A 26,240-nucleotide genomic window follows, 5' to 3' on the forward strand; every position below is an offset into this window, starting at 1 on the left:
CTGCATAATAGTGCATAGCTCTTCGCAAGATTTCCAACGATAACCAGCACCCTTTTCGATTCACTTATGTCACAACAACCCACCATAACTGATCCTATTAACTCTGTTTTCCACCTATGCCAAAGCATTGGGCATTGCATTTGACTAAATTTCGATATTTTTTTTTTTACATAAAATATCTTATTCCTGATAACCAACATTTCTAAAATAGTTATGAAATAAAGTTTTCAATTCATAAATTTATTTAAATCTTGTTTATTAAATAATAAATATAATACATATTGTATGATTTTAAACTTATCATTTTTCTCTATTTATTTTATGGAAGCTTTTCTGCTTTCATAATTTAATGATATAAACTCAAAAAATATATATTTTTTGTATAGTGTACACATTGCTCGCTACATGTTATAAAACGTTTTGTAAAATTGCACATTTTAAGATTTATCTCATTACACCTTTTTTTCTGGTGGTATTAAAAGAATATCTGTGTTGATCACATTAGATTCGCCATTTCGGACACACTCCCAATTTCAGTTTTAGCTGAAAAGAAAAAGAACTTTCGATTAAACTTAATAAATGTTTTCCTAGATTGGCTGAAGGCTGAAAGAAAGCCCTACGATAAGCATGATGCTAGTGTAAAAGAATACATTAATAAAAATGCAAATATCTTGCAATGCAAAAATGCAAAATCTAATGTAAAAGTACATGAACATTCATTTTAATTCACTAACCAAAATTCCAGGTTCTGGAACTTGGATCGAAAAATCAACCCTTAACTCACATGAACTTCACACCTAAGCGATAAGTGCTATCGAAAACACCATTCTGCGATGGTAAATCAGACTGTATCTTGCTAAAATAAATAATGCCACTAAGATAAACTCGAACTTATTGAGGCTTAACCGGAATTTTAACCAGTAATCTTTTGCTAAATTTTCCAGGTAGTATGCTATTTAATTAAATTTGATATGAGTAATGTTTATTTACATACCTCCACAATTTGCTTTTTAAGTAGAAGGTTCTGGTAAATGAGTTTCTGAGTAAGCTGAATTTTTTGGGAATCTTTACTGTTACTCTCTTTATTCTTGGTGACTTCGAAAAAAATATCATTTTTTTCTTTCAGTGAACTCAACAGTGCTTCGGTGATTGTTTTCAAGTCACCCACCCTCTTGAGAAGAATACAAGCCTGGATAAGAAGAAATTCCATCAAACTCATAAGAGTGGCAAACTGAACTATGATATTTCACACAGTAGTTGGATGATAAGTAAGGGATGTAAGGAGTGCCAGTTAATCAAACTATATATTCTATACTTAACTGTATTGGTTGCATAGAGGCAATTTTTAATGTTAGCGACAATTAGGTAGTTGTTGCACAAGCTGATGTCACCCTAATTGCCATCTTGATCCAGGAATTGAAAAACTTTCTATTATTATCAATGTTATACATGTTTTTCAGATAAACCCTAACACATAATAGATACTGTCTTAAGACAGTATATATAAGACAGTATATATTAAACAATTAGTAAAATATGAATCTGTAAAAATGGAAGTGGCCTTCGAACTAAATGGCTAACAGGAGTAGCCCATATAAATTACGCTAGATGTTATACTTTGAATGAACAAAGGTTGGAAGGGCGTAACCAAGGGGGAGGATTTCAGAATATCATGTATCCCAGGATTTCTACGAAATTGAAATAATAGAGGAACTCCGAAATATAATACTGGCTGCAAGGGTGTATGCAAGGGGAGAGAAATGATGGGAGGCACCACCTTCCCACGAAATCTAAAGAAACACTAAAATAAACAATCATTCTCACAAAAAGAAGGAAATAATTTGAAAGTAAACAGCGGGCAAATAGATACTATTAACACCCTTCCTAACCCAAGGGAATTGAAATTCTGTGTGCGATCCTGACTGGATATGCTCCTGAAAGCTTATCTAATAGCTTCTGGAAAATGATGCCTTGAAAAAAAAATCACAATAATCTTATTTCAGCATCCTTTTGACATAAGATAAACCAGAGAACAAACCTTTTTATCGCTTGATCTTTTCATTTTGAGATACTGCTCCCGGAGAGCCGCGTACTCTGCCTCACGCCTGGCCAGGGCCTTCTCGAGTATGTCCGCGCGCTGCTCGAGCTTCTGCAGCTCGAGTGCGAGCCACTTGGCGTGCACGTCCGCCTGGCAGAGCGCCTGCTCCAAGTCGTGCACCGCGCACGCCGGCCCGCAACTGCAACTGGCCGTGTCTTTGGCGGGGCTGGGCGACGTCTCCGGAAGGTCCGACCGCCTGCTGTGCAGATCTGCAAGCACGGGACAGTGCGTCTCTCAAGTCTGCCATTCGGAGGCATGACCCGTCTGAGGTACATCTTCGCCTATTTCAGCATCGCTGCAAACCATTCAGAATGGATACCAACCAGGGCCGGTGCTAGGTAAATTGGTGCCCTAGGCGAAAAACCTTAATGCCCCCCCCCCCCCCCCCCCGGCCGGACACCAAAAAAAAAGAATTTCCTTGCCTCAAAATACATCACGTAAACCTAAGAATTTGTCAACAATCAAATGTAAGCAGGCTTGTGTTTTTTTTTACTTTTTTACTTATTACAAATCATAAACAGGTCACCGTGGACTTTAAATAATTACTTATATCAATATAAACATTCCAAACTGTTACAAAAATCCATTTTCATCTAGTTTCAATAATCGTTAAACATATTATATCAGCTGTTATGTGTCGCGCTGCGCCGCCCCCAACTACTTGCGCCCTAGGCGGTTGCCTAGTTCGCCTATGTGGACGCGCCGGCCCTGATACCAACTACCCTGTAACCTTATCGTAACACATATTGGGCGATCTGTGACAATGTATCTTGTATGTTTTCACGAATCCTGTAGAGCTCAGCAGATACAGGGTAGTGCTCAAATATCGGGTACACATATATGTGCATGTCCAACTTGGTGCAGTGCTTGTTCAGAGTCACGCAAAGTGTACAATGTGCTTTAACTACCATTCGCCAGCTCTTGGACAAGGTGTAACGATGTTTGAAAATACAGGCATGGCTTCACATGTTTCAGTCAGATGAAAGATTATCAGCGAGCGCTGGTGTTTAGTGGAGTTATTTTCTCAATTGTAAAAATTCCATAATTGGCCATTTTTTATTTATTTTACAATATAAGTTGAAGGAGTGAAGGAAAGAACATGAGAAAATGCCAACTTGAAGTATAACAAAAAATTAGGTAAGAAAATACTAAAAGATAACTTTTATTAGTCAGACTTATATGATGTCCACTTTTCAAAAATATTCCTGAGGACTCTCATTGTTATAAAAGTAGTCCTCATATAAAAAGTCTTGCACAAACAATTCATAAAATATAAAAATGTTTCTACCTTACATATTATTAATAAAAACGAATATAAAACTCAGCAACTTACCAAAAATATTCAGATACTTTTGCTCTTGTTCCAAAAAATTTGTAAGTTTCCGATTCTTTGCTTCCAGTAATGCTATCTTGAGAAAATATTTCTTATTCTTGTCTTCAGTTGTTACGATACTATTTACAAGTTGATCGAAAGACTGAGTGAGATTTTCCCTGCAATTCATTATTTTGTATGTTGTCAGTTTTTCATTTTTATCGCCAGTTATTATTGAGCTGTGCGGAATTGTTTGCGTCAATTTCCTATCTGATAAGCACTTGTGAACCAAATTATGAACACATTTTCGGCTCAAAAAACTATCGGCATTTTTGTTATTACTTATATTGCTGCTACCCAATCTTTCAAACAAACCAAATGCTTTTTCTTTAGTTGTTTCTGAATTACAATTTCTTTCAACACTCTTTGCATTACCGAGATTTTCCTGTTTGGTTTTCTTGTGTTTTTCCGATATATTTTCTTTAACAGTCCTTTCTTCAAGTGAAAATGAAACATGAGATTTTGGTACTTCATATTCCTTATGTATCGGGCAGTTCTCCGAAGAATATTTACTGAAATTGCATGCATGTTTGATCTCTTTTCCATCATAACAATGACTATTGGGTCTGTTAATGTTTATTGGCGAAATTTCATCACAAAAGTTTTTATTTTGAAGCGCTGAAAATTTTTTATCCACCGTAACTTCGTGAATAGGTTTGTTTCTTATATTTTTAATCACTGCAAATGTGTCCTTACTTAGATTCGCATCATCTTCACTTGCATGTAGAGTATCGTAAACACTGTCTCTCTTCTGTTGTGCTTTTGTTGATAACATATCAAAACAAACAATGCTGTTGTTACAAATAACACCAAATCTTCTTGCGCTCTCACTTAAGACACTTGATTGGAAAGATTTTTCTTTACGGTGCATGGACTCTTCATGGGTGCCATTGCTGTCATGGTTATTAAATGACATTTTTGATCTCAAAGTGTTGGATCTTATTGCCCAGGGATTACTGTTACTTATAGTCAATCCATTACTCTCTATCTCTTCATCTTTTATAACTGCCACTTCAACTGTGAATAAAACAAAGTTTGCAAAAAACAATCTAAAGGTTAACAGAACTATCGATTTTAAAAATATTCTAAATGAAACTTTTAAAAAAATCTAAATAAAGCATCTTAGTCCATTAAAAGAATTTTATACCTACTGAAAGTTGTAAAATCAATTGTACAAACAATGATTATATAGTATTATACTAATTAATTAGGTACCTAAGACAGGTCCTTTAATAAACTAAATATGTACTTGTTTATTTTTTAAAGTGCCGTCGCCCGGGTTCTCGTGTTCGAGACTCGGCAGGGTTCCTAGCGGGAAGGCTGTTTTCTTGCGGAGAAATGTGTCCGGGAGGGCGCCAGGCTAACTCGGTGGTTAGCCACGAGGTGGGTCGTGAGGTACGGAGGCCCCTGCGTGGCCCACTAGGAACGGCGGCGGCGGTGGTGGTGATGTTAGGGGTCCCTAATGCCTGCTGTACCACTGGCCCTACACAGCATAGGACGCTGATCCCTAACTGGATTGGGGAGGTTCACAAATAACGTACACGGTTATGCACTGTCGTTTACACGTCGCGTACGGAGTGTGCGGAGTGGACGTTTAATTAACATTGGCAATTACACTTGCAATTACAGTCACACGAATTCCCTACATTAAGTACACTATCATTATACACTGGGCGCTCTGGCGCGCCGTCACTAAAATTACGTCCTCACACCAGTCGAGGTTGAGGAAGAGAGTTTGATTGGAGTCGGCCAATCCCGTAATTTGCGAACGGCGACACGCGGGCCCACCTGTGTGGACCGCGGCTCGCTATTAAATTAAGTAAAGTCTTCGATTAGATGTGGCCAGTGCCTGTGCACTCGGCAGTTAATTGAAAGTCTGTTATGGCGGGAGTCGGCCCGTGCCGTATATTGCACTGCCCCACATAATGCGTTGTGCGGGGCGTGTTAAGTTTACGCGGCTGGGATAGGCCCTACACCGGAAAAGGACCAGGCGCACATGGGGAGTAATTAAAAAAGGTTTCAAAGTTTGACTATAGTTACCAGAAGGAAGTTCAGTGAAGACAAAGGATGATGGATCCCCATGGGACGTGCGTCCGCCCCGGTCCGCGAGTCGCGCTGTACTGGCGTCTGGCCCTTACGCGAGGGGAGGGGTGAGCATCCTGTCACGCCAGAGTATCTAAAGTTCCATTATTTGTAAATTATTATATTAATAACAAAATGTAAATGGCTCTAAATTCACATAATAAAAATTAATAATTAACCAAATATATATACCTACATTTTAGAAATTAGATGTAACAAGTTTATATGAAATAAGTTTGAATAATCAGAGTCACACTGGAGACTGTTCGTCGCTTGATGACTGCTCCAGTGGCGAATGATAAATGATAATTTGGGGCAGTTTTAATTAAGTCACATACTACGTTATTGAAATCAGGCTGAAGGCCGTAAGGGGAGCACTCACAACTGCTTTACTAAAAAACCACATGGGAGTGACCCGGGCACTCCAACTTCGCACTTCCCTTGCATGGGTTTGTTAATTAAAAGTGCTTTATTCTTTAATGTGTATTGAATTTACAATGTGCGTGACTCGGGTCGTCTTGCCGATTAAGTCATGGGCGTAGATTAACCTATGTTCCGCGGCGCTCGTCTGACTCGGGTGGGCCATGGCTAGGGGCGCGTTCCGTTAGAGGGGTCGGATACTGGTGGTTGCAGGTCGGGCTTTAGGGTGGCCTTCGGTCGGACGACGTAAACAGTATAAAATATAAAACTTAATTTTGAAAATTTAATGTTTTCTGAAATGTACTAAATGATACTTAACATTATATATTTACTTAATGTCGTAAAATCATTTGACACTTGCAAAGGTACAGTCATTGTAGTCACTTGTTTTTGTTATTAAGTCTAGACATAGTTTGAAACATTTTCAGGCTTGCAGAAATAGAATTTTTAAAGTAATTCTATATATTAATATTTTAATCTAGTCTATATTTTAATTAACATATATTATCACCTTTGCAACGTCGTTTCCTTAGTGCACGATAGATTTTCATTTCTTAAAATGGCCCTTAAACAGCAATATTTTAAATTAAAAAAATCTCGAGCCCTCTCAATCGCGATTTTTTAAAACTGGTTTACTATAACACAGATATAATAACATTAAAATAGCACACAGCATGGAAAAAGTTACAAAGTGATTTTTTTCATTAATAGAACTAGCTCAATATTAAAACAGAAACAAAAAATAACGCCTTTCTAGAATGCCACATTTACTTGCTTGCTTAAAAAAGTGGTAAACTGCTTGAACAGAACATTATTTAAAAATTAATTTTGATTTGTGAACCCATAGACATTATGTTCGGAATTACTAGCTGAGATAATAATAATAATAATAATAATAATAATAATAATAATAATAACAAAAATAATAAAAAAAAGGCAAAGTGATAAATGTTAAGAACACATTCTTTTAATCTAATCGTGAATTAATTGAGTTTAAGTTTGCAGTAAAGTACCTATATTAATTACCATTGTTAATTAATATTCTCGTTTATTCATGCTTGGAAACTCAACTTTATTTTAATGATTTAGTCTTTTCAATTCTGGGCCTATTGTAGACGAAACACATCCGAGTGTCGCGATAGACTCTGGTACAGATATAAAGATATATATACCTTGACGTCGACCCAAGTGTCTCCTCGGCTCCTTCAGGCCGTTATGCCTCGTCAACGTCCTCCCTTGCGATACGAATGCACCATCGGTGAAGTGCGACGGCCAGGGACGCACCCGCGTGCGCCCTAGCATGCCAGTGGGTTTCTTTAGTGTGTAAATAATGTAATCGTAATTTATTAATTCCTGTATAAATTTACTTTTGATTAATGTCTCGTCAAGTGTGTAAATGATCTTGTAATTTTCTCAAATGTCTCGCAGTGCTAGTATGTTATCGCGGCCTGGCGCTCGTCCGTGTCGTGAGGGGGGGCGCTCTCCCATGCCGACCGATTTCTCCTCCCCTCCCCCGCGGCCCGCGGGCCACGGCCCGCTGGCGGGTGGGGAAGGGCAGTGTTGCTCAGGGCTCGTTCAGCGGCAGACGTGCACGCCGCTCCGCGCTGATCGTGAGGCGCGTCTTCCGAGCTCGCGGTCCGGCGACAGCGCCACTGTACGGGTTGTCACGGCAACTGAGCTGCCTTTGCTGTGTTGCTCACACGGTTGAGCTTACGAGTCACGAGTTACGTCACGAGACGAACATCCTAGGACGCGTAAGCGTGGTTACGAACCGCCGAACTTTCGTAGTGCCGTCACCCAACCTCTGTGAAAGGCCCGGGGGGTACCTGACGGGCGCTACGGGCGTCGCGATGCTCTTGTTGTCCGGAGGGGCGCCAGGCTAGCGGGCTGCTAGGCCGTTGGTGTGGGGTCGTGGGTACTCTGCCCCCGCGTGCCCCGCCAGGTACACGGCTTGAATGTAACCTGAATGGTTCTACCTTGACTGTGAAGGCCGCTCGGCCGTGTGGAGGACGGGGAATTACGGAAAATGATATACGATTTGGCGAGAATACATTTTAATTTGGGAGTTTCACCGGGGGTCCATGTGGGTGCACGGTACACTCTACAAGTCCGCTCCGCAGTTCAGTCCCGCTACAAAAATTCTCACCAACACTAAACACAACACTATGTGACAATGGTTACCGCGGCAGTCTCGCGGGATGTGGGTCGATGCTCGCTGGAGATGGCCAACGCCGAAAGTTAACGGGTGCAGGGGGGGGGGGGGGTCGATGAGCGGGCTCCTAAGTTCGGCGAAACACTTACGTGAGTGATACGATCCGCAGCGCGGTATCACGATGAAGACGGTCGGGATAGGCCCGGTTCCGTAAAATGTGCGCCGAATCGACGTGGGCAGCGATGAATTAATAAGAGGTTTTAAATTTAAATATGACGTCGTCCGACCGAAGGCCACCCTAAAGCCCGACCTGCAACCGCCAGTATGCAACCCCGCTAACGGAACGTGCCCCTAGCCATGGCCCACCCGAGTCAGGCGAGCCACCCAAAACCAAGGTAGAACCCGGCCCCCCCCCCCCCCCCAACATAAACAGACAGTCATTAAAACCAACCACGTTAAAAAACAAACATAGATTATTAAACAGTGTTACGTATTTATTTGAAGTTGGTCAACGAAAGTGCGACGTAGGAGTGCCCGGGCACTCACGTGTGTAACTACAGCAATACGCGTGTGAGTGTTCCCCTGGCGGCCTTCTGCCTGAATTAGTCAATCAGACCATATGACATAATTATTCAAACCTTGTGTTGCGTCATTACCCCCACCAGAGCAATCCGGCAAGAGACGAACAGTCGCTGGTGTGACGTAAAAATTCAAACATAATAATTCTTAAATATAATAACTTTCATTTGTAGAAGGGACAAGTGGTCTTGATTCAGCTTTAATAATTAACGTAAGAATTTAACAACCTTAAATTCTCTTACTAACATGTCACAGTAAAAACTAACGTAATGAGGTCAACCCTGGCGCGAGGGCCACCGAGCCTCGGCCGGACGCCATGACATGACGCCAGTACAACGCGACTCGTGGACCGGGGCGGACGCACGTCCCACGGAGAGACATCATCCTTTGTCCACACCGAGTTCACTTCTGGTAAATATAGTCATTCTTAAAACCCCTTTTTAATAATCTCTCCGTGTGTACCCGGTTCAGTTTTTCGGTCCAGGACCTAATCCTGCCGCATAAATCTAAACCCCCCCCCCCCCCTGCACCACACTTGGTCCGCGGGGTAGGTTCAGTATCCGGTACGGGCCGTCTCCTGAGGACAGAACTTTGGTTAAACTCAGTCGCTCCGGCACTGACACTCCCCGTAAGGGAACTTTTGAGCGAATTTAGCTGCGGTCCGCGCTCCACTGCCGTGGACGCGAGCACCGCCTCGATACGCAGATTTACGGGATTGACCACCTCCAATCACCCTCACCCCTCGTTGAGCAGCCAGGCTCAGAAACGCCTAGGGACACGAGAATACGGAATAATTAGTGACTTTGTAACAATTCTTTTGTAAACTTGTGCAACGCAACCTCGTGTAACATTTCTTTTGTAAACTTGTGCAACGCACCTCTCTACGTAATATTCATAAACTCGTGTAACGCAACCTCGTGTAACATTTCTTTTGTAAACTTGTGCAACGCACTCTCTACGTAATATTCATAAACTTGTGTAACGAAACATTTCTTTTGTAAACTTGTGCAACGCACTCCTCTACGTAATATTCATAAACTTGTGTAACGCAACCTCGTGTAACATTTCTTTTGTAAACTTGTGCAACGCACTCCTCTACGTAATATTCATAAACTTGTGTAACGCAACCTCGTGTAACATTTCTTTTGTAAACTTGTGCAACGCACTCCTCTACGTAATATTCATAAACTTGTGTAACGCAACCTCGTGTAACATTCCTTTTGTAAACTTGTGCCACGTTAATTAATTAACTTTCAGACTTAGTTGCGTGTAATTGTGTAGTTTTTTGTATCTTGTGACGTCACCTGTTGTACGACGTGGCGTGTAACCAACAACGTTACACCAGAGCCACCGTCGCCTGAATAAATGACGCCCGTCATTTATTACCTCATTTCAGCGTATGCTTCTTTAAACCTGCCATCCCCAACCACCGCCGAGTAGGGAATTCCTTAAACCCACGCAACATCGCCGACGGTCCTAGTGGGCCACGCAGGGCAATCGACCCCACGACCCAACTACCGACTAGCACCAGAGCTAGTCTGGCGCCCACCCGGACTCATTACATTTGCAACAGCCACTCCCGCTAGGAACCGCACCGGGACTCGAGCCCGAGACCCCGGACGACGGCAAAGATTTAGTACAGAATAAAATAATCAAAGAAAGAAAACTGGGATGCTGCCCACGGACACACGTCTGTTCCCGGCGCGGAGTGGTTGGAGACTGCCGAACATGGCCGCCTCGCAAGGAAGAGAAACTTTCTCTTCTTTGTGAGTTGGCGTCAAAAAACTTATATTAATTGAATTTACTCTATTACCAGTTAAAACCTGTTGCAGGTGCCCAATTAAAATGTAGCACCTGGTAATTGAGTGCTTAAGGCTTAACAATGGTTTTATTGTATTTAATTATATAAATTGTGACATCAAGTTGGCGACTGTAAATTTACTAACATATTGTCCCACTGTGAATTGTTATAGAGGGATTTCTCCTATTCTGACTTGATCATAGTCACGGGCATTTTAATTAAGGCCAGTGGCTGCTGTGACTGTTAATGAGGATTGTTGTCTCCTCCGTGCGTGGTTTACTCGCCCGGAGTGGCTACGACGCACTTATTACATGTCGGGTAATTAGTAATTTCGTACTAATGGCTTTTCCCTTAATTGAATTATGGGTTCGAGCCGCCGGGGTTCCGTACCTTTAAATTTCATTTTGTCTATTGGGGTCACGCCCGAGGCGCTCGCCTGACTCAATCCGGCTGGGCAAGGAGCGCGCTCCGAAAACGGGATACGGTACTGGCGGTGCGGAGCACGGGCTTAACGGCCATGGTCGGTACGACGTCAGTCGTCAATACGAGTCTGTTACGTAAAGGACCGCGCACGTGTCACGCGCGTTTGTGGGGCAACTTTCAATCAGGAACTTTGTTACGTGGGAGGATTTCTAGTTCGTGTCGAGACGAGTTGGTTGCACGAGACGGTCTTCGGGAGTCCGGGTCTTCGTGGGAAGGGCGCACACCCCGCGACGGATCCGCCAGGCCGCGGCAAGCTCTCAAGATACAATAAAAGGGGCTCGTGGAACTGTTAACATTCGAGTGGTCCTTTAAAACTGCCTATCATTCTTCCTCCTCACCTCACTCTCCCTCCAGGTCCCGTATTCCCCGGTCCCGGCCACGTTGGCCTGGACCCACACCTCTCCGACGAGAGCAGTACGGGCACAACAGGAATTTCAAGTAAACGGGGAAATAGGGACCAGAAGGCGAGGGACGTCAACCTATATATTTTTTTAAATGTTTTGTTGTCACAATACTCAAGATAAAGTTAAATCTATTCACCCGAGAGAAACCATGGTTGTTATGTAAAGCAACATACGTATATTTTACCTGAAAGTTTTCGTTACATATGCGTAAGCTGTCGGTCTAGATTGATTTCCCGGATTATTAAAAATGATTGCCAACTTTACGAAACGATTACAGCTCTCTCGCTAGGTTTTGTCGACCTGATTAAAGCTCAAGAAGATATAAACTTTTATTTAACCAAAAATTCTTACAATGTAAACGACAGATTAATGGATGCCACCAACAACTTATAAAATAAGGCAAGCTTGTTTGAATTATTTTAATATTTCTGAATTTTATAGATTCAGGCCCCAAAAATTTTTTTTTAAAGATAAAGTCTATTTTTATATTTGACATCAACACATGTAAGGCATCAAAAATCAAAATTCAAGTAAGCAGAAGACCACTAGAAATAAAAGTTCATGACTTCCCACAAACATTATTATTTATTTAGTAACATTATCGTCACAGTTTTTTTTTCCTTTCAGGTTTGTTACTTTTCACATCCTGTTCATATAATCTTAACAAAGAAATTGGCCCCCTCTATGCCTCTTCCATCCCTTCACCAATCACCACTAGCTGACTTGTCAATCCATGCAAGTTTACTGCCTCCTTGTAAGAAGCACGGTCTAACCAAGGCCGTGGTAAGAAGAAATCCCATGGGGGTGTGAACAAAATGGGAAGCCTACGATTCACTGGTCCTTTTGTACACGCCCGAAAACGCCCGATTACTCATGTTCGTGCAACTTCGTTTTTTTTTTGAACGTACACAAAGAATGTAAACACGGGGGTGGTATATGGTCGAGTGGTTGTTTATGTTTATATGAAAGACTGCCATTAGAATTAAGAGTTGTGTAAGATCGTGAAATATATAAAGAATGTTGTAATTTTATTTGTTGCTTCTAATTAACGTATTTGGCTTTAACGGAGGAGTGTTTTTACCCCAAGATGTATTTGGTGATTCAAAATTGCAAAGCATTATCGTTATTTATTTTAAATTCACATTTTCACAACGTCCGATAGCTTGCTTTGAGGGTAATTATTCTTATATTTAGCCCAAATAGTTATAGAATATGAACTTTCATTAGTGGAAGCCCAATTGCAAGTGTACGATTAAATTAAAAAAAAAAAAACATTCAAAAGTGTGTTTCTGAAGTATTTTTTGTAATTACTGAATTACTGTTCCAGTGTAGGTAATTTCCTGACGTAACTAAGATACATTTTTTCTTAAAAAGTGGTATGATTTAGGTTAAATTATGAAGGATAAAGACTATCTGAAACCAATATAAAATCCAAACAAGTTTGGTTTGATGTTAAAAGTAATTTATTGTTCTGACAAATCGTTAGGTTTATGCATTTAAAGTACTGTGACAATCTTCGGATGGACTAAGTTAGCTATTTTTAAAATACTGTAAATTGGTGCAAATGGTTGGTTATGTTAACTACATTAAAAAGTGTCTGAAATAGTGGAATGTTATGATAGGTTAGCTACAGAAATATAATCCTATATAATATAGCCTATGGTAAATATTTACAATCGCGGTAGATGCCAAAAAAAATGCTAAAAATCTGAAAATACTTTTATTCTGTGCCCTTTCACTTCCTCTTTTCAAAACAACCGGCGGAGGTAAGAAATTCCAAATACTTTAGGAGATATGGAATTTTTTAATTTCATCATATGTAGAGTCGCGGTATATGCCAAAAAAAATGCTAAACATCTGAAAATACCTTTATTATATGCTCTTCAACTTCCTCTTTTCATTAAAAGCGGCGGAGATTAGAAATTCCAAATACTTTAGGAGATATCGAATTTTTAAATTTCAGCACAAAACCAGCGCATTCCTGTGGCGTGCGTGCACCATTGTTTCTTGTTTACGTACGAGTATCTATTTTTTTTATTGGATAATGATGTCACGTGATTGTTCGTGATAGGCCAGAATTCAAATGAACTAATACGTGATTATTTATTTCAATTATTGTTTAAAACAGTGTTTAATTACCGCCTCCAACTTACGTGAGTTTTTAACGTTTCTAATTTTAAAGTCTTATTTGTTATTTAGATATTGTTGCGCAAGTAATAAGTAACAAAAAAAATTACGTGAGTTGTTACTGTACATCCTTTGTGACGGGTTTGTTAGGTAAGGTCAGTTACATTATAAATAATTTAAAACTAAAGAATAATTAAAATTAATTCACATTATTTTTAATATCACCTTAGTTTTAAAGTATTTATAATGTAACTGACCTGACCTAATCGACCATTTTAGTTTAGTGTTCACCCTCTGTCCGGGTTTGTTTGGTCAGGTCAGTTACATTATAAATATTTTAAAACTAAACAGCCATTAAAATTAATTCACAAAATAATTTTTAATGTCGGCTTAGTTTTAAAGTATTAATAATGTAACTGACCTGACCTAATCAACCATTTTATTAATTACGCATTCACGATTCACGTATTCACGAACACACGGCAAAATAACAAAAATGGCGCCGCTCGAATGGTTCCACAGGTCTTGTATTGCAAAATTAAAAAATTCGATATCTCCTAAAGTATTTGGAATTTCTTATCTCCGCCGCTTTTAATGAAAAGAGGAAGTTGAAGAGCATATGATAAAGGTATTTTAGGATTTTTTAAATTTTTTTTGGCATCTACCGCGACTCTACATATCATGAAATTAAAAAATTCGATATCTCCTAAAGTATTTGGAATTTCTTATCTCCGCCGGTTGATTTGAAAAGAGGAAGTGAAAGAGCATAGAATAAAAGTATTTTCGGATTTTTAGCATTTTTTTTGGCATCTACCGCGATTGTAAATATTTACCTAGCCTATTTTATTCCTTGATTCTGATGGCATAATCCTGTATATTTTGATCCTGTGGTACATAATGCTTGATCTTTTAATTTAGTACATCAAAAATATTGTTGACATAACTTTGTGAGATAACAGTGATGGTAAAAGTTCTGTATCACATATCCAAGTTGATCCCTATCCTGATGCCATGTTACCATATATATTGATACTATGGTATATGATGCTTGTAGTTTTAATTTAGTACATCGAAAGATTCTGAACATAATCAAATGTGGTATAACAATGGATAATGATCGTACCTACATTGAATAAGTTAAAAGATATTTATTTTACTTTTTATTCAACTTATGATAATTAATCATTCCTATATCTAAAATTTTTTTGTTTCATGCAGAACCTTGCAATATACTAAACTAAAACAGTAAGCATCATGTACCACAGGATCAAAAGGTCCTATGACCACCCTACTCTCTTTGGAGAGAGAGAGAGAGAGAGAGAGAGAGAGAGAGAGAGAGAGCTCTTACCAGTGATGATATATTCCCTCTCAAATTGTTTTCATTGGTTGGCAGTTTACAATACCCTACTTGTCTTAGGTTTGTAGCCATGCAACAATATTGTACCATAATGTTTCATAATTCTACCGTAATGGAAACAAAATAAGTTAAATAAATTGCTCAAAGGAAATTAAAACATAGTGTGGCCTTTACATTTTCAGTATTAAATAACTTTATTCACAGTTGCACTCACAGGAATACAAATAGGCTATTGAAAATAGATGTGCTGTAGTGAGACAAACACAGTTCCCTATAGTTTAACAAGCATATATTATTTAAATGTATATGTACATAACACTAAGTCTAGTACCAACATAATTGTATTTCTACGAATATTTTTCAGAAAACAGTATACAAATGTATACCTTCTCTACATTAAGTTGACATTTAAGCTTTCAAAAATTTCTTCACTATTACTAGATGAATAGTTTTTATTTTATGTAAATATTGCAATAGTAGTACTGACAGTATTATGAGATTACACAATTCACAACTTACAAACTACGTAGTTAATTAACTTATAGTTACTGTTAAGAATACATGTCATGCTATCTCAAGACCACTATTACGAATAAAAAATTATTTCATAAAAATGTATGCTTAAATACTATAAAGTGTTATTGTTTTTATATATTTTTTACAGAGGGGGCTTCCAGAGATGGCCAGTCTGCCGAGACAGTGGCATTTTTGGTGGAATACTGGCTACCAAAGCTGATCGCCTTTTCCCATCAATAGCACTGCTGTCTCTCTGGATACTTCTGGCAGGTCCTGGCCCCAAGGATGTAACCTTGGACATGATTTTAACTTCCAGGCACCAGATAAAGAACCTAATTCCTATTTTACAGCACAGTTATAAAACTGCAAGATCTTTTCATGGCACGTCTGGAACAGGCTCCCTGCAGAGTTGCGAGACTCAGAAACATTCTCCCCTTCAAACATAAGGTTGCAAAATACATTGTTAAATGTCGCTAGTGATTCTACAACCACTTCCGCTTATATGAATATGTAATGTTTATAACCACTTGTATATCTGCGGTATATATTCCTGTTTTAAGTTCTTGTAATTTTAAATTAGTAGTGCAATTGTCTGGAGTTTTAGTTGCTAGGTTTAAGTTTAGGTTAGTATAGTATTATAAGTTAATGAAGTATGATTATTTGTAGCTATATACTACTATGGTTAAGGTAAGAGAGGGTTAAAAGTCGTAACTTCGCCACAAAATCAGTAAATAAATTATAACACAGCAGGCTACATGTGTGCATCAGCTGACTAGTAGTCTTTTGTTAAACAATGCCTGCGCTTCAGAATGGGCTGTCTTCGAGGTGACAAGCAACTGTTCGGCTGGCAAAGGAGGTTTAATGGCAGAAGAAAGGAAGACACGGGGTTGCAGTGATTTGCAAATATAATAATTAGGTTAGCATTCTTTTGTTGAGAGACTTATGTATAATACAATTAAAAAAACTAGTACGTAAATACTAGTGAATAAATAGGCACATTCAGTAAGGGGTGGCTCTGTGCCTAGCAGGGCATCATGCCGGCCATTTCCATATCTGTTTCCTTTGCTTGTCAAGTTTTATTGAAAAAATATTTACAAACATTAATGAAAATATGAAAACATAATTGTTGTTGCAAGTAATTTAACATGAAGGTCAATCAATACCTTATCAATTTTAAATGAGTGTTCATTAATTCAATGTTATAAAAACGTTCTTAAATTTGTAGCCTCAGACAATGCACATAATCCCAGAATTTCAATGTCAGCATTTTAAAACTTACCCCAGTACAACTAACCATGAAAGACTTTAGATATTTTTAAAGATAAATTACAAAAAATTTACATTATCATCATCCCCCCCCCCCCCCCCCCCAAAAAAAAAAAAAAGCTCCATTTTCTCTGAGGGCTCTTCCATACCCACCAGGCTTACTGCTTGGATTCCTCTCCAGGCCTTGCCAAAGTAAGTGACTCAGAACCCCCGAAAGTCCATGGTCACTACCGAGTCTAACCGATAATCTTTCCCTCCCTCGTCCTCCCCCCTCCTCTATTTTCCTGCTGCAAGAAACTGCTGGTTAGGACTGAATGGGTTTTGCTCTTTAAATGTTTAAACGTTGTATTTTTACCATTGTTGCAGTGGTATGGCTATATTATTTACCAATACCGGACCATCTAAATAATAAAATACAGTGAAATAATGAGATTAAATGGAACCTCAAGTGATTGATCCATTTTTACTCAACTCAGTTTGTTGAATGAGAGGGCCACCAGTTGTTTTAAATACAATCAAAAGAAATTGATTTAAGTAAAAATACAAAACTTTCTTGCTTTAAAAAATTAGTAGTTTTGTTTGCTCCACTGAATTTCAGGAAAAACATTTTCTAACAATTTTTTTTTCATATAAAAACTCACATCTACATTGTCAATTTTAATGAGAAAATTATATCTTATTTTATATTAACATTTTGTAAATATTTAATTTAGAAAAGCAATAATTCAATTTCCAAAACATTATGTACAAACAGTTCTTACACAAAAAAAACTACACAAATATTATCAAATACAAATGCATGGGATGCTGTGTATAAACAAAACATTAACAAATAAACACAAATATTATCAAATACAAATGCATGTGATGCTGTGTACAAACAATACATTCACAAATAAACACAAAAATTATCGAATACAAATGCATGTGATGTTGTGTACAAACAATACATTCACAAATAAACACAAAAATTATCAAATAATACAAATGCATGTGATGCTGTGTACAAACAATACATTCACAAATAAACACAAAAATTATCAAATACAAATGCATGTGATGCTGTGTACAAACAATACATTCACAAATAAACACAAAAATTATCGAATACAAATACATGTGATGCTGGTCTGGGAGCTACTCTAGAACAAAATTTTGCGACCTACGTTTTTTGGGTTTTCTTCTTAGGGGAATGGATTTGTATTTTTTCTTTATATTTTTTACAGATCTTAGTTTATGGTTTGGCTGGTTTTCTGGCAATAAAAGAGGCAGGCCACATAAAATTGGTTGCAATAGTCTCATTTTCTGATTCTGCTGCTGGCGTAATGATATTGTCTCTTGTAAGACTTCAGTGTTGGTGCACATGTATGACAAATCCATTGCAATTTTTGCATGTTCACGAAGCATCTTCTGCATGTCCCTGACATCACTTTCACTGCCTGATTGTTAATTTGAATGTATTACAGGCTCAGCCTGATCAGTATTTTGCTTGTTTGGATTTTTTTCTGAAGGAAGTTCAGTAGTGTCTGTATTGCTATGAGTGTAATAGCTGTGTTTGGCATCTAAAGTAATGCACGGATGATTTTTGTATGCTGCATTCATTTTATCAAAGTCCCATGATGGCACAAACTGAAACACAGCACACATATGTTTGCAGGGTAGTCTGTGCATTATAAAATCTTGGCAGGTACATGTAGCTTCATCAAAGTTTACTATGTAAAACTGATTGGCATTATTTGACTGTGGAACTCCAAACAGTCCTTCAGAAATTTCCTCAATACTGCTGCTGTTGTACTCAGTTTCAGCTGTAGTAAGTCTTGGTAAAACGTGTTTTATAAAACTTTCTGGTCTATTATGGAGGTATTTTGGAATTTGAGGGTTGTACAATTTCGGTGTGGTATTTTTTAAGCAATACTTTTTGTACGAGTCAGGAAGATAACTTTTGATGACTGTTGTTAGCATGGCTGTAAGGGATTTTGCAGAATTGTGATACAAGTAAGAGTATTTCAGGACTCTGTTCTGGCTTTCTACACCATTTGTGGTATTGATCACAACAGCATAGTCTTTTTCACGAAATGCCTGAACCCATCGATAAGCTACAGAGAGCCATTGTGTTGAAAAATACTGTTCAGCTTTTGGATTTTTTTTCATGATATCACTGTTTTTCAAGCTATTCACTTGAATATGAAATTGTTCTTTTGTTGATGAGTTTGCAACATTACGCCATAAATTTAAAATGTCTTGTGGATCTCCAGAAACTGAATTTTCAGTTTTTCTTAACCATCTTTGCCATGCCTGTTCTCTGTGAAATGCGCACAAATATACAGTGGAATCTGGAAATGTGTTTTCGATAGCAGATATTTCAGCTTCGCTAAAATCAGTCATCCAAAATTTTGCCTTCCAGTCCGGTAACCACTCTTTAAAAATACTTAGAGCCTCTTGAATCAAACGAGTACTCTCTGCTTGGATGACAAATGTTCCCACTACACTGTATCCAACATTAGTTTTTACGGCCAGAAAAAATAAAGGAATAGAATATTTTGTTATTTTGTAGGTCGCATCCAATAAACATACTTGGCCATAATGCCGAAGTAAGTCTTTCTGCCATTGTGTTTGGTGACAGAAAAGCAAGGTAACATCAGAGCCATTCTCCATCTCTTCATAGGCTCTATAAAAAAAAACTGTCATCAGGATTTGTAGCTTTCCAATCCTCCAAAGTTTTTTGCAAGGCTTCTTGGTCAATGGTTGTTTTATTCTTTTCATAAATTGTTCTGTATATGTGACCATATATTACTGAGTCACTGGGGAAGAAGCCACTGTTCTTTTGGTCAGGGTAATTTTGACAATTACCAAATTGTTTCTCAATGTGCTGAGAGAGCAGCATTTTTACATCTCGTACAGATGTTATGCCACTGCCTACTATTCTTTTTATTTCATTCGTGATGCTTTGGTCCAGTCTTTGACAAATTTCTGTTGAAGCAGTTGTGTGCGTGTGGCTTGTTTCTGTGCTGGCCTTGATGTAAAAACGCAAGTGACCTTCAGCTGGTGGTGTTTGTGTCAATGCTTCCCTGAGATTCTGTAAAGCCTGAAAAAATAATGTAAAGAAAAGTTTAGAATCCAGTGCAAATGTAAAGTATGCATGTAAGCAACTTGTACAAATATCATTGCATAATTTATTTCCATTATAATTGAAATGACTGTACTATTTAAAATACCCTTATTACTTACGTACTTGTGTTATATATACCTTTTTGTTTATTTTTTATGTACTTCATTTTACTGAAAATACATGTTAGTGAATACTCTTGTACAAAAATGTGTGTTAAAAATGTATGTGTGGATGTCAAATTATATTAATCATGTTTGTTTTTACCAAATACACAGTAGGTATGTACTGGTTTGAATCATACCAAACTAGGTAAATAAATAAATAATAAAAATTTTTAGTATATTTATTTCAAGTATTATACCTATATTCAAGGCTCATATTCCATTATATTACTGCTATATTAAACTCCAAACACAGGAAAAAAATATGTAAATAAATATATTTAAAATATCAATCATGAGTAGTAATGTATCTTAACTGTATTTAGTTAGTTTGAATTGTTTAGTAGCAGGCAGTTGTAAAACACAATCATATTATGTTTTTGGGGGTATTGTTACTCACCATTTTGAATCTTACTGTTTAGGCCAGATTGGCAGTACAGATTTAATATTGTAACATTTTTTGCTACGAAAAACCACAGGATATGGCTGTGAATGCTAACGAATGTCTTACTTCATGGCCTAGTGTGACTATTACATCATTGGCATCAATTATTTTCTCCTAATGGTTTAATGCTGGAACCTGTAAATACTAGACAAAAATGTAAGGAAAATGGTGCTAAATTTTTTGGGCCTCATTGTGTTAATAGTTTGTGTATTTCCAAAGATTAAGTAGATCATGAACTTGGTAATGACTTACGTTTTTAAGAGGCATTCAAATTCTTTAACTGAACATGCTTCCAGAAGAATAAAAACCAATTTTTTTGAAACTGTAAAACATTTTGGATGTTACCATAAGGTAATCGATGGGTTTTATTAGGGTACTGCCTTTTACTTCACCAATCATTCTGTCTATGCACCATTCTAATCTCATCACTCCACACTTGACTGGATTACAAGGGAAAAAAGTATAGATGTTGACTTGTTCAGTGGCGGATCCAGATGTTCATCTCGGAAGGGGCACTCTAGGATTTCAGAATAGCCAGAGAAAAAATGTCTTAAAATTACTAAATTTGTATTCAATCTACTCACACTACACATAACATCCAACCACCAGATTTTATGATTCTACAAGAAATTCATTAATTATATTAAAATATTTTATTGGTTTCAGAAACAATCATTTTTTTGGCAATATTAATGTAGCAGACAACTGGTTTTTCGGGGGGGGGGGGGGGGGGGGGGCACTTGCCCCTGGTGCCCCCCCTTGGATCCGCCACTGGACTTGTTTATACCTGTGTTCATACCTATATGAACAATTTTACTATTACTAGAAATTGGTCATCTACTAGAATGTCATGAATATAAAAAAAACTATTCAGTCAAAAGCTCAAAACTTACTTTTATGTTGTAGACTATTACATTTCACTTTCTGTTTAAAACTTACTTTGTAAACTACTACAAGTTCATACTGGTGATGAATGTATTAATTTAAACACATATAAGAAATAAAAAAATGTAACATGAAACATTTAGCTCAAAACTCACAAGTTTTTTCTTTCTCCATGTTAAGCTGTCAAGTGTGATTTGAGAAAAAAACTCGAATACACTTGACTGTCATCCACGCAGGGCAACCTAATTTCTTAGTGTTGCAGACATTAAATCTTTTTTTTTTTAGTGTTGGGATGATCCTCCTGAAAAACAAATCATAAATTTTCTATACATAAAAGAGTTGCTGTTTAATTAATAATAGTAAAAAAGTCTACTTATTAATTTTTTATTTTGTCAATCTATTGTTAAAGATAGCGTTTTAAAGGTTGTGTGTTAATGAAGGAGGAATAGGGGGACAGACACACCTTCATATCCTCAAAACATTTATCATTCCCAACACAAGGAAAGAATTTTAAAGCAAACAGTGGGCAAAGAGTATATACCTCTTCTACACAAAATGAAATTCTGTTAATGATTGTTGTGTTAATTGGTATTTTTAAGTTGAGTGTCAGCTATAACATTTCTGTAATAATTAGATTAAATATTATCAAATAACTAAAAAAAAAAAAAAAAAAAAGATAACACACTACTTATCTGGTCAGTAACATACTGATGGTTTATTGCAAAGAGAAAGTAACTAAATGTGTACTTAGTTAACCATTGCAGGTCTTACTATTTAAAAAATTCTGATGCCTAGACATTTTGCAAACATTTATTTACCATTTGTGAAGTTTCTGCTTTCGTATCATAATATTTTGGTCCTTGGGAACATTCTAAGTGAGTCACTTTGTGAAGGATGAATGGTGACCCAAAAAAATCAACTTGGGGAACATGGGATTGTTTCCCACAGTCATATTTAAAACAAATATGAGGGTTTTCCTTTGGGCCTGGAAAAACATTTACTGTAGGGCCGCGACGTCTTGGCGTGTCGTTTTGCGGGGAAGCGGGGAAGAGTAAATGAGAGGGGAAGCAGTTGCGCGCGCACATCAGCCGCTATGCGGTTCATAGCAAAAACATCAGGCGCCACGCTCTCAGTCTGAAGTGAACAATGGAGCCCGACGCAGGACATTCAAGATACTATAAAGTAATACATAGTGGGGAGAGGGGAATTATAAGTGGTGTAATCCAGTGTTGTAATGAAGAAGCTGCCAACAAATGTCTGCTAGTACCTCTTGCGAAAGCAACCGAAAGAGCTGCGTGATACACAGGTATAAGCCAAATATCAGTTTCGCGCATCCGAAAACACAACAGAGAGACGCCAAATAAAAAACACCAGGCATAAAAAGGTAATTGTAACTTTAAATAATAATACTTACATTATAAGTTTTTCAACGCATTCCCCGTGATTTCACCCGCGGGTGTTTGATTTGCACTTGGCAATTTTCCAGACTTTCTGCACCGCTTGTTAGAATATTTTTTAATTACAAGTGTAGCCGATATTGCTACACATTATATTACATTACATTACGTATTATATTACATTATATATTGCATTATATATTTTATGATATATATGATTTTAGGATACATATATATGTATATTATAATAAATATATTATTTATTTACAATTTATATATATATTTAGGCTACATATATGTCACTTCTTTATTTGACCGTGAAACAACCTCTTATGTTTAATTATTCATTTCAGGCCAAAAAAAACTGGGAAACGTTTGTTGTCAGTTGATGAATTTGATAGAAGAGTGATCAGAGACACTATCCACGAATTTTATGCAGTAAAAAAAGTGGTTCCCACAACAAAGAAACTACTGCCAGTTTTGAAAGAAAAAAATCGGACGGAGTTGGGGAAAGACATGGATGGCTGCGTAAAATACTCAAACACGTTTCAGCCAAACCAAATGGAAAATAAAGCATCAGCGAGGGAGTTACCTGCAAGTCTTAATTAATTGTGTTTCCTACAGCAACCCACAATTACATATTTAGTTCTTAACTTTAAAGTATTGTATAGCTATGTTTAACTATGTTTAACTAAGCTGCCCAGTCGAGCAAATAGTGCACTACCTTTAAATAATAAATTACCGTAAAGCATTATCGCATCTTTTGTATCATTAAGATCTGCGCTGTGTTGCACCGTGTGTTCTCGACCAATGTTTTCGGAACGGCATGAAGACTTCCAGGCCGTTGTTATCTGCGGAGCAGACAAGGCGGGACGTGTCGATTACAAGGTCGCTGAGCTCTAGGGAGTCGACCCGCCAAGACGTCGCGGCCCTACAGTAAATACAATGAAGTGTTGACAATGTCAAACTTTAGTTTTACAGAGTGATTTAAGTTATATACAAGGGTGTAGACTGTAGAGTAATCGTATCTGGAGTACAGTCTGGTAATTATGATAACTACAGAATGAAATGTGGTGAGACATACAGTGCAGGGTTGATGGAATATAAGTTATGAGGAAATTGGTGTCAAATGGAATAAACACTGTGCGTCTAAATATCCATCACAATTTCATTTCCACATGCAAAATATTAGCTTGGTAGTTCATGTGGAGTGCAGTGGTGCAATTCTGACAAGCTGATGTGCAGACAAGGAGGACAATAATTTTTAAACTGAATAGACATAAAACTATTTTATTTTCCTTTATTTGTAATTTGGGTGAAATTTCATACATATTGATATTTTGCTAATAAAAAAAAAAGTTAATTGCAACAATAAATTATAAAATATTACATTGACGTCGTCCGACCGAAGGCCACCCTAAAGCCCGACCTGCAACCGCCAGTATGCAACCCCGCTAAAGGCCCTGTCACACTGTCAAATATATTGTATCCAATAAATTGGACAACAAAATTTGAAGGGTGATTTGGATGAAATACGTCTTCAAATATATTGTATTCAATATTATTTGACGAGCAATGTAAAATATATTTGAAGTCATTTCACACTATCAATTTTCTTTGAGTGAGCTCGTTTTACCAAACATTCTGTAGAGAACTGTAAATGACAGTATTTAGAATCAAAAACAAATTTTGGGTCAAGGAACGCGGGCTTTTTTAAGTAGGTTATATTATTCCAATTTAGGTATATTGTGATCATACACAGTTTAAAATTTACGTTTTCCAGGTGTTTGCAATGCCTGCATTAAGAGCATCAAAGTGTTTCAAAAGCTGTAGCTGTAATTGCAATTGTAGCAAGTCTCAGTAAACTAGAAGAGAAATCTAAGAAAAGGAAACGCAGATGGTGGACGAGACAGTGGATACTTTCCCGGCAAACAAATGGTGTTTTACCCCTTTTTGTCATGAACTTCGATACGAAGATGCCGATTCATTTCCGAACTATTTAATGGATTCTGAAAGTTTTGATCTTCTTCTTTCAATTGTGGAGTCTCGCATTGCAAAGAAGGATACTCATTTCTGCCAGTCTATACCAGCAAAGCAGAGGCTGGCAGTTACATTAAGATTTTTGGCGACAGGGGAATCATTTAAGTCCCTTATGTTCTCTACAAGTATTCCACACAACACCATCTCAAAATTTTTACCTGAAATTTGTAGTGCAATTTATAGTGCTCTTCAAAAACAATATTTAAAGGTATGTTTAGTAAGAATAAAACATATAATTAAATGTAAATCTGCAAGTAGGCATATCCCTTCTCATTCCCGCTTATTTTCTCACCCAACTAGCTGCTGTTGTATGGACACTTTCACTTGTATTTCATCAAAATTGTTCCTATACTTTAAAGTGAATGTGTTAATTTTTGCTGTGTTTAGAAATTGGCAATTTTGTTTTATTTTGAATTAAGTGTATTTACTGTTACAAACCTCAACCTGAGCCTTTAAGCTAACTTCACCTCAGTCACATTATCTCTTTAAAATAATTTTTTAACGAGATATTAGACCAGGTATGCTTGTTTCGTACAGCCTGGGAAGTATAGGCTTACTGACAAGGATCTGCTACACAAATATTTACATTCACGAAAAATGGTATTACTTTCAAAACTTAAATAATAATAATTGAACACGTAGGCAGAATTTATTCTCAGGAAATTATGAGTCTATATTCCAGAAAATTCCAGACAATACTTACAGAGTAGCAGCTATTGTGAAATAAGGAGAACAATGACTTATAAGAAAGATTGATTGGGTCAGCCAAAATAATTTTAGTTACATTAAGTCTCTGAATTGAAATATTTTAAAATTTATTTTAGGTGTTATTAATTTGGATTTGTAGGTAAAAGTTCCCAAATGCATATCCTAGTTTTGATACCTCATTCCTGATGGCACATTTTGTACGCAATGCTTGCTGATTTAATTTAGTGTATCAACAATACCTGAACATAAGCAAAACTGGTATAGCAATCAAATAATGATCGTAAGTTGAATAGAAGATGTTTTCTGGTTTAAGGACCATAATATTCCAAAACTACAGTAACTTCTTTTAGTCAAATATATTAACCTGCACTTCCGTACATACAGATTCAATTGGAGGAAAATATACAATAACAATTACATATTCCAGCAGGAAATAAAATAGTATTAATTCAATTACTGCATTTATTTCCCATTCGCCATTGCTGATATTTAAACTATTACACTTCGGAAACGGAAACAAAAGCGGCCGCTTTATTATAGATAACTCTGATTGGCTGATCCCATCCAACATCCAACATATTTTAGAACCAGTCCTATACGTAAAATATTTGAAGGAAACACTAGACATTCAATCTCTCAAATAAACATGGCTGCGATAGTGACGTTTAACGTGACGTCACAACCCTCAAAGATATTGGATCCAACATATTGGAAGGTGTTGGAAGCTAAAATTTGACAGTGTGACAGGGCCTTAACGGAACGCGCCCCTAGCCATGGCCCACCCAAGTCAGGCGAGCCACCAGCAACCAAGGTAGAACCCGGCCCCCCCCCCCCCCAA

The 26,240-nt window shown here is 37.4% G+C and overlaps 2 protein-coding genes and 1 long non-coding RNA gene across 4 annotated transcripts; 1 reads left to right on the forward strand and 2 right to left on the reverse strand.

The window, feature by feature from the left end:
* Positions 1-235: 235 nt before the first annotated feature.
* On the reverse strand, positions 236-6,616 carry LOC134538929 (uncharacterized). Of its 2 annotated transcripts, XM_063380545.1 has the most exons (5): positions 6,484-6,616; positions 3,432-4,487; positions 2,039-2,307; positions 995-1,189; positions 236-543 (listed from the first exon to the last, which is right to left on the reverse strand). In XM_063380545.1, the coding sequence occupies exons 1-5, from the start codon at positions 6,521-6,523 to the stop codon at positions 502-504; spliced, it is 1,602 nt and encodes a 533-aa protein (XP_063236615.1). In that variant the 5' UTR covers positions 6,524-6,616; the 3' UTR covers positions 236-501. The 2 variants fall into 2 exon arrangements, with proteins under 2 accessions (XP_063236615.1, XP_063236616.1); XM_063380546.1 differs by lacking the exon at positions 995-1,189 and having other exon boundaries at positions 240-543.
* Positions 6,617-12,297: 5,681 nt separating this feature from the next.
* LOC134538663 (uncharacterized) lies at positions 12,298-20,097 on the forward strand. The gene is made up of 2 exons (XR_010076191.1): positions 12,298-12,565; positions 15,540-20,097. It is a non-coding gene; the product is annotated as an uncharacterized LOC134538663 (long non-coding RNA).
* LOC134538662 (uncharacterized) lies at positions 18,104-22,947 on the reverse strand. The gene is made up of 2 exons (XM_063380083.1): positions 21,413-22,947; positions 18,104-19,742 (listed from the first exon to the last, which is right to left on the reverse strand). The coding sequence occupies exon 2, from the start codon at positions 19,442-19,444 to the stop codon at positions 18,104-18,106; it is 1,341 nt and encodes a 446-aa protein (XP_063236153.1). The 5' UTR covers positions 19,445-19,742; positions 21,413-22,947.
* Positions 22,948-26,240: the final 3,293 nt, after the last annotated feature.

The sequence above is a fragment of the Bacillus rossius genome, chromosome 14 (genome assembly GCF_032445375.1).
Source record: "Bacillus rossius redtenbacheri isolate Brsri chromosome 14, Brsri_v3, whole genome shotgun sequence".
In the NCBI taxonomy this organism is placed as follows: domain Eukaryota; kingdom Metazoa; phylum Arthropoda; class Insecta; order Phasmatodea; family Bacillidae; genus Bacillus; species Bacillus rossius.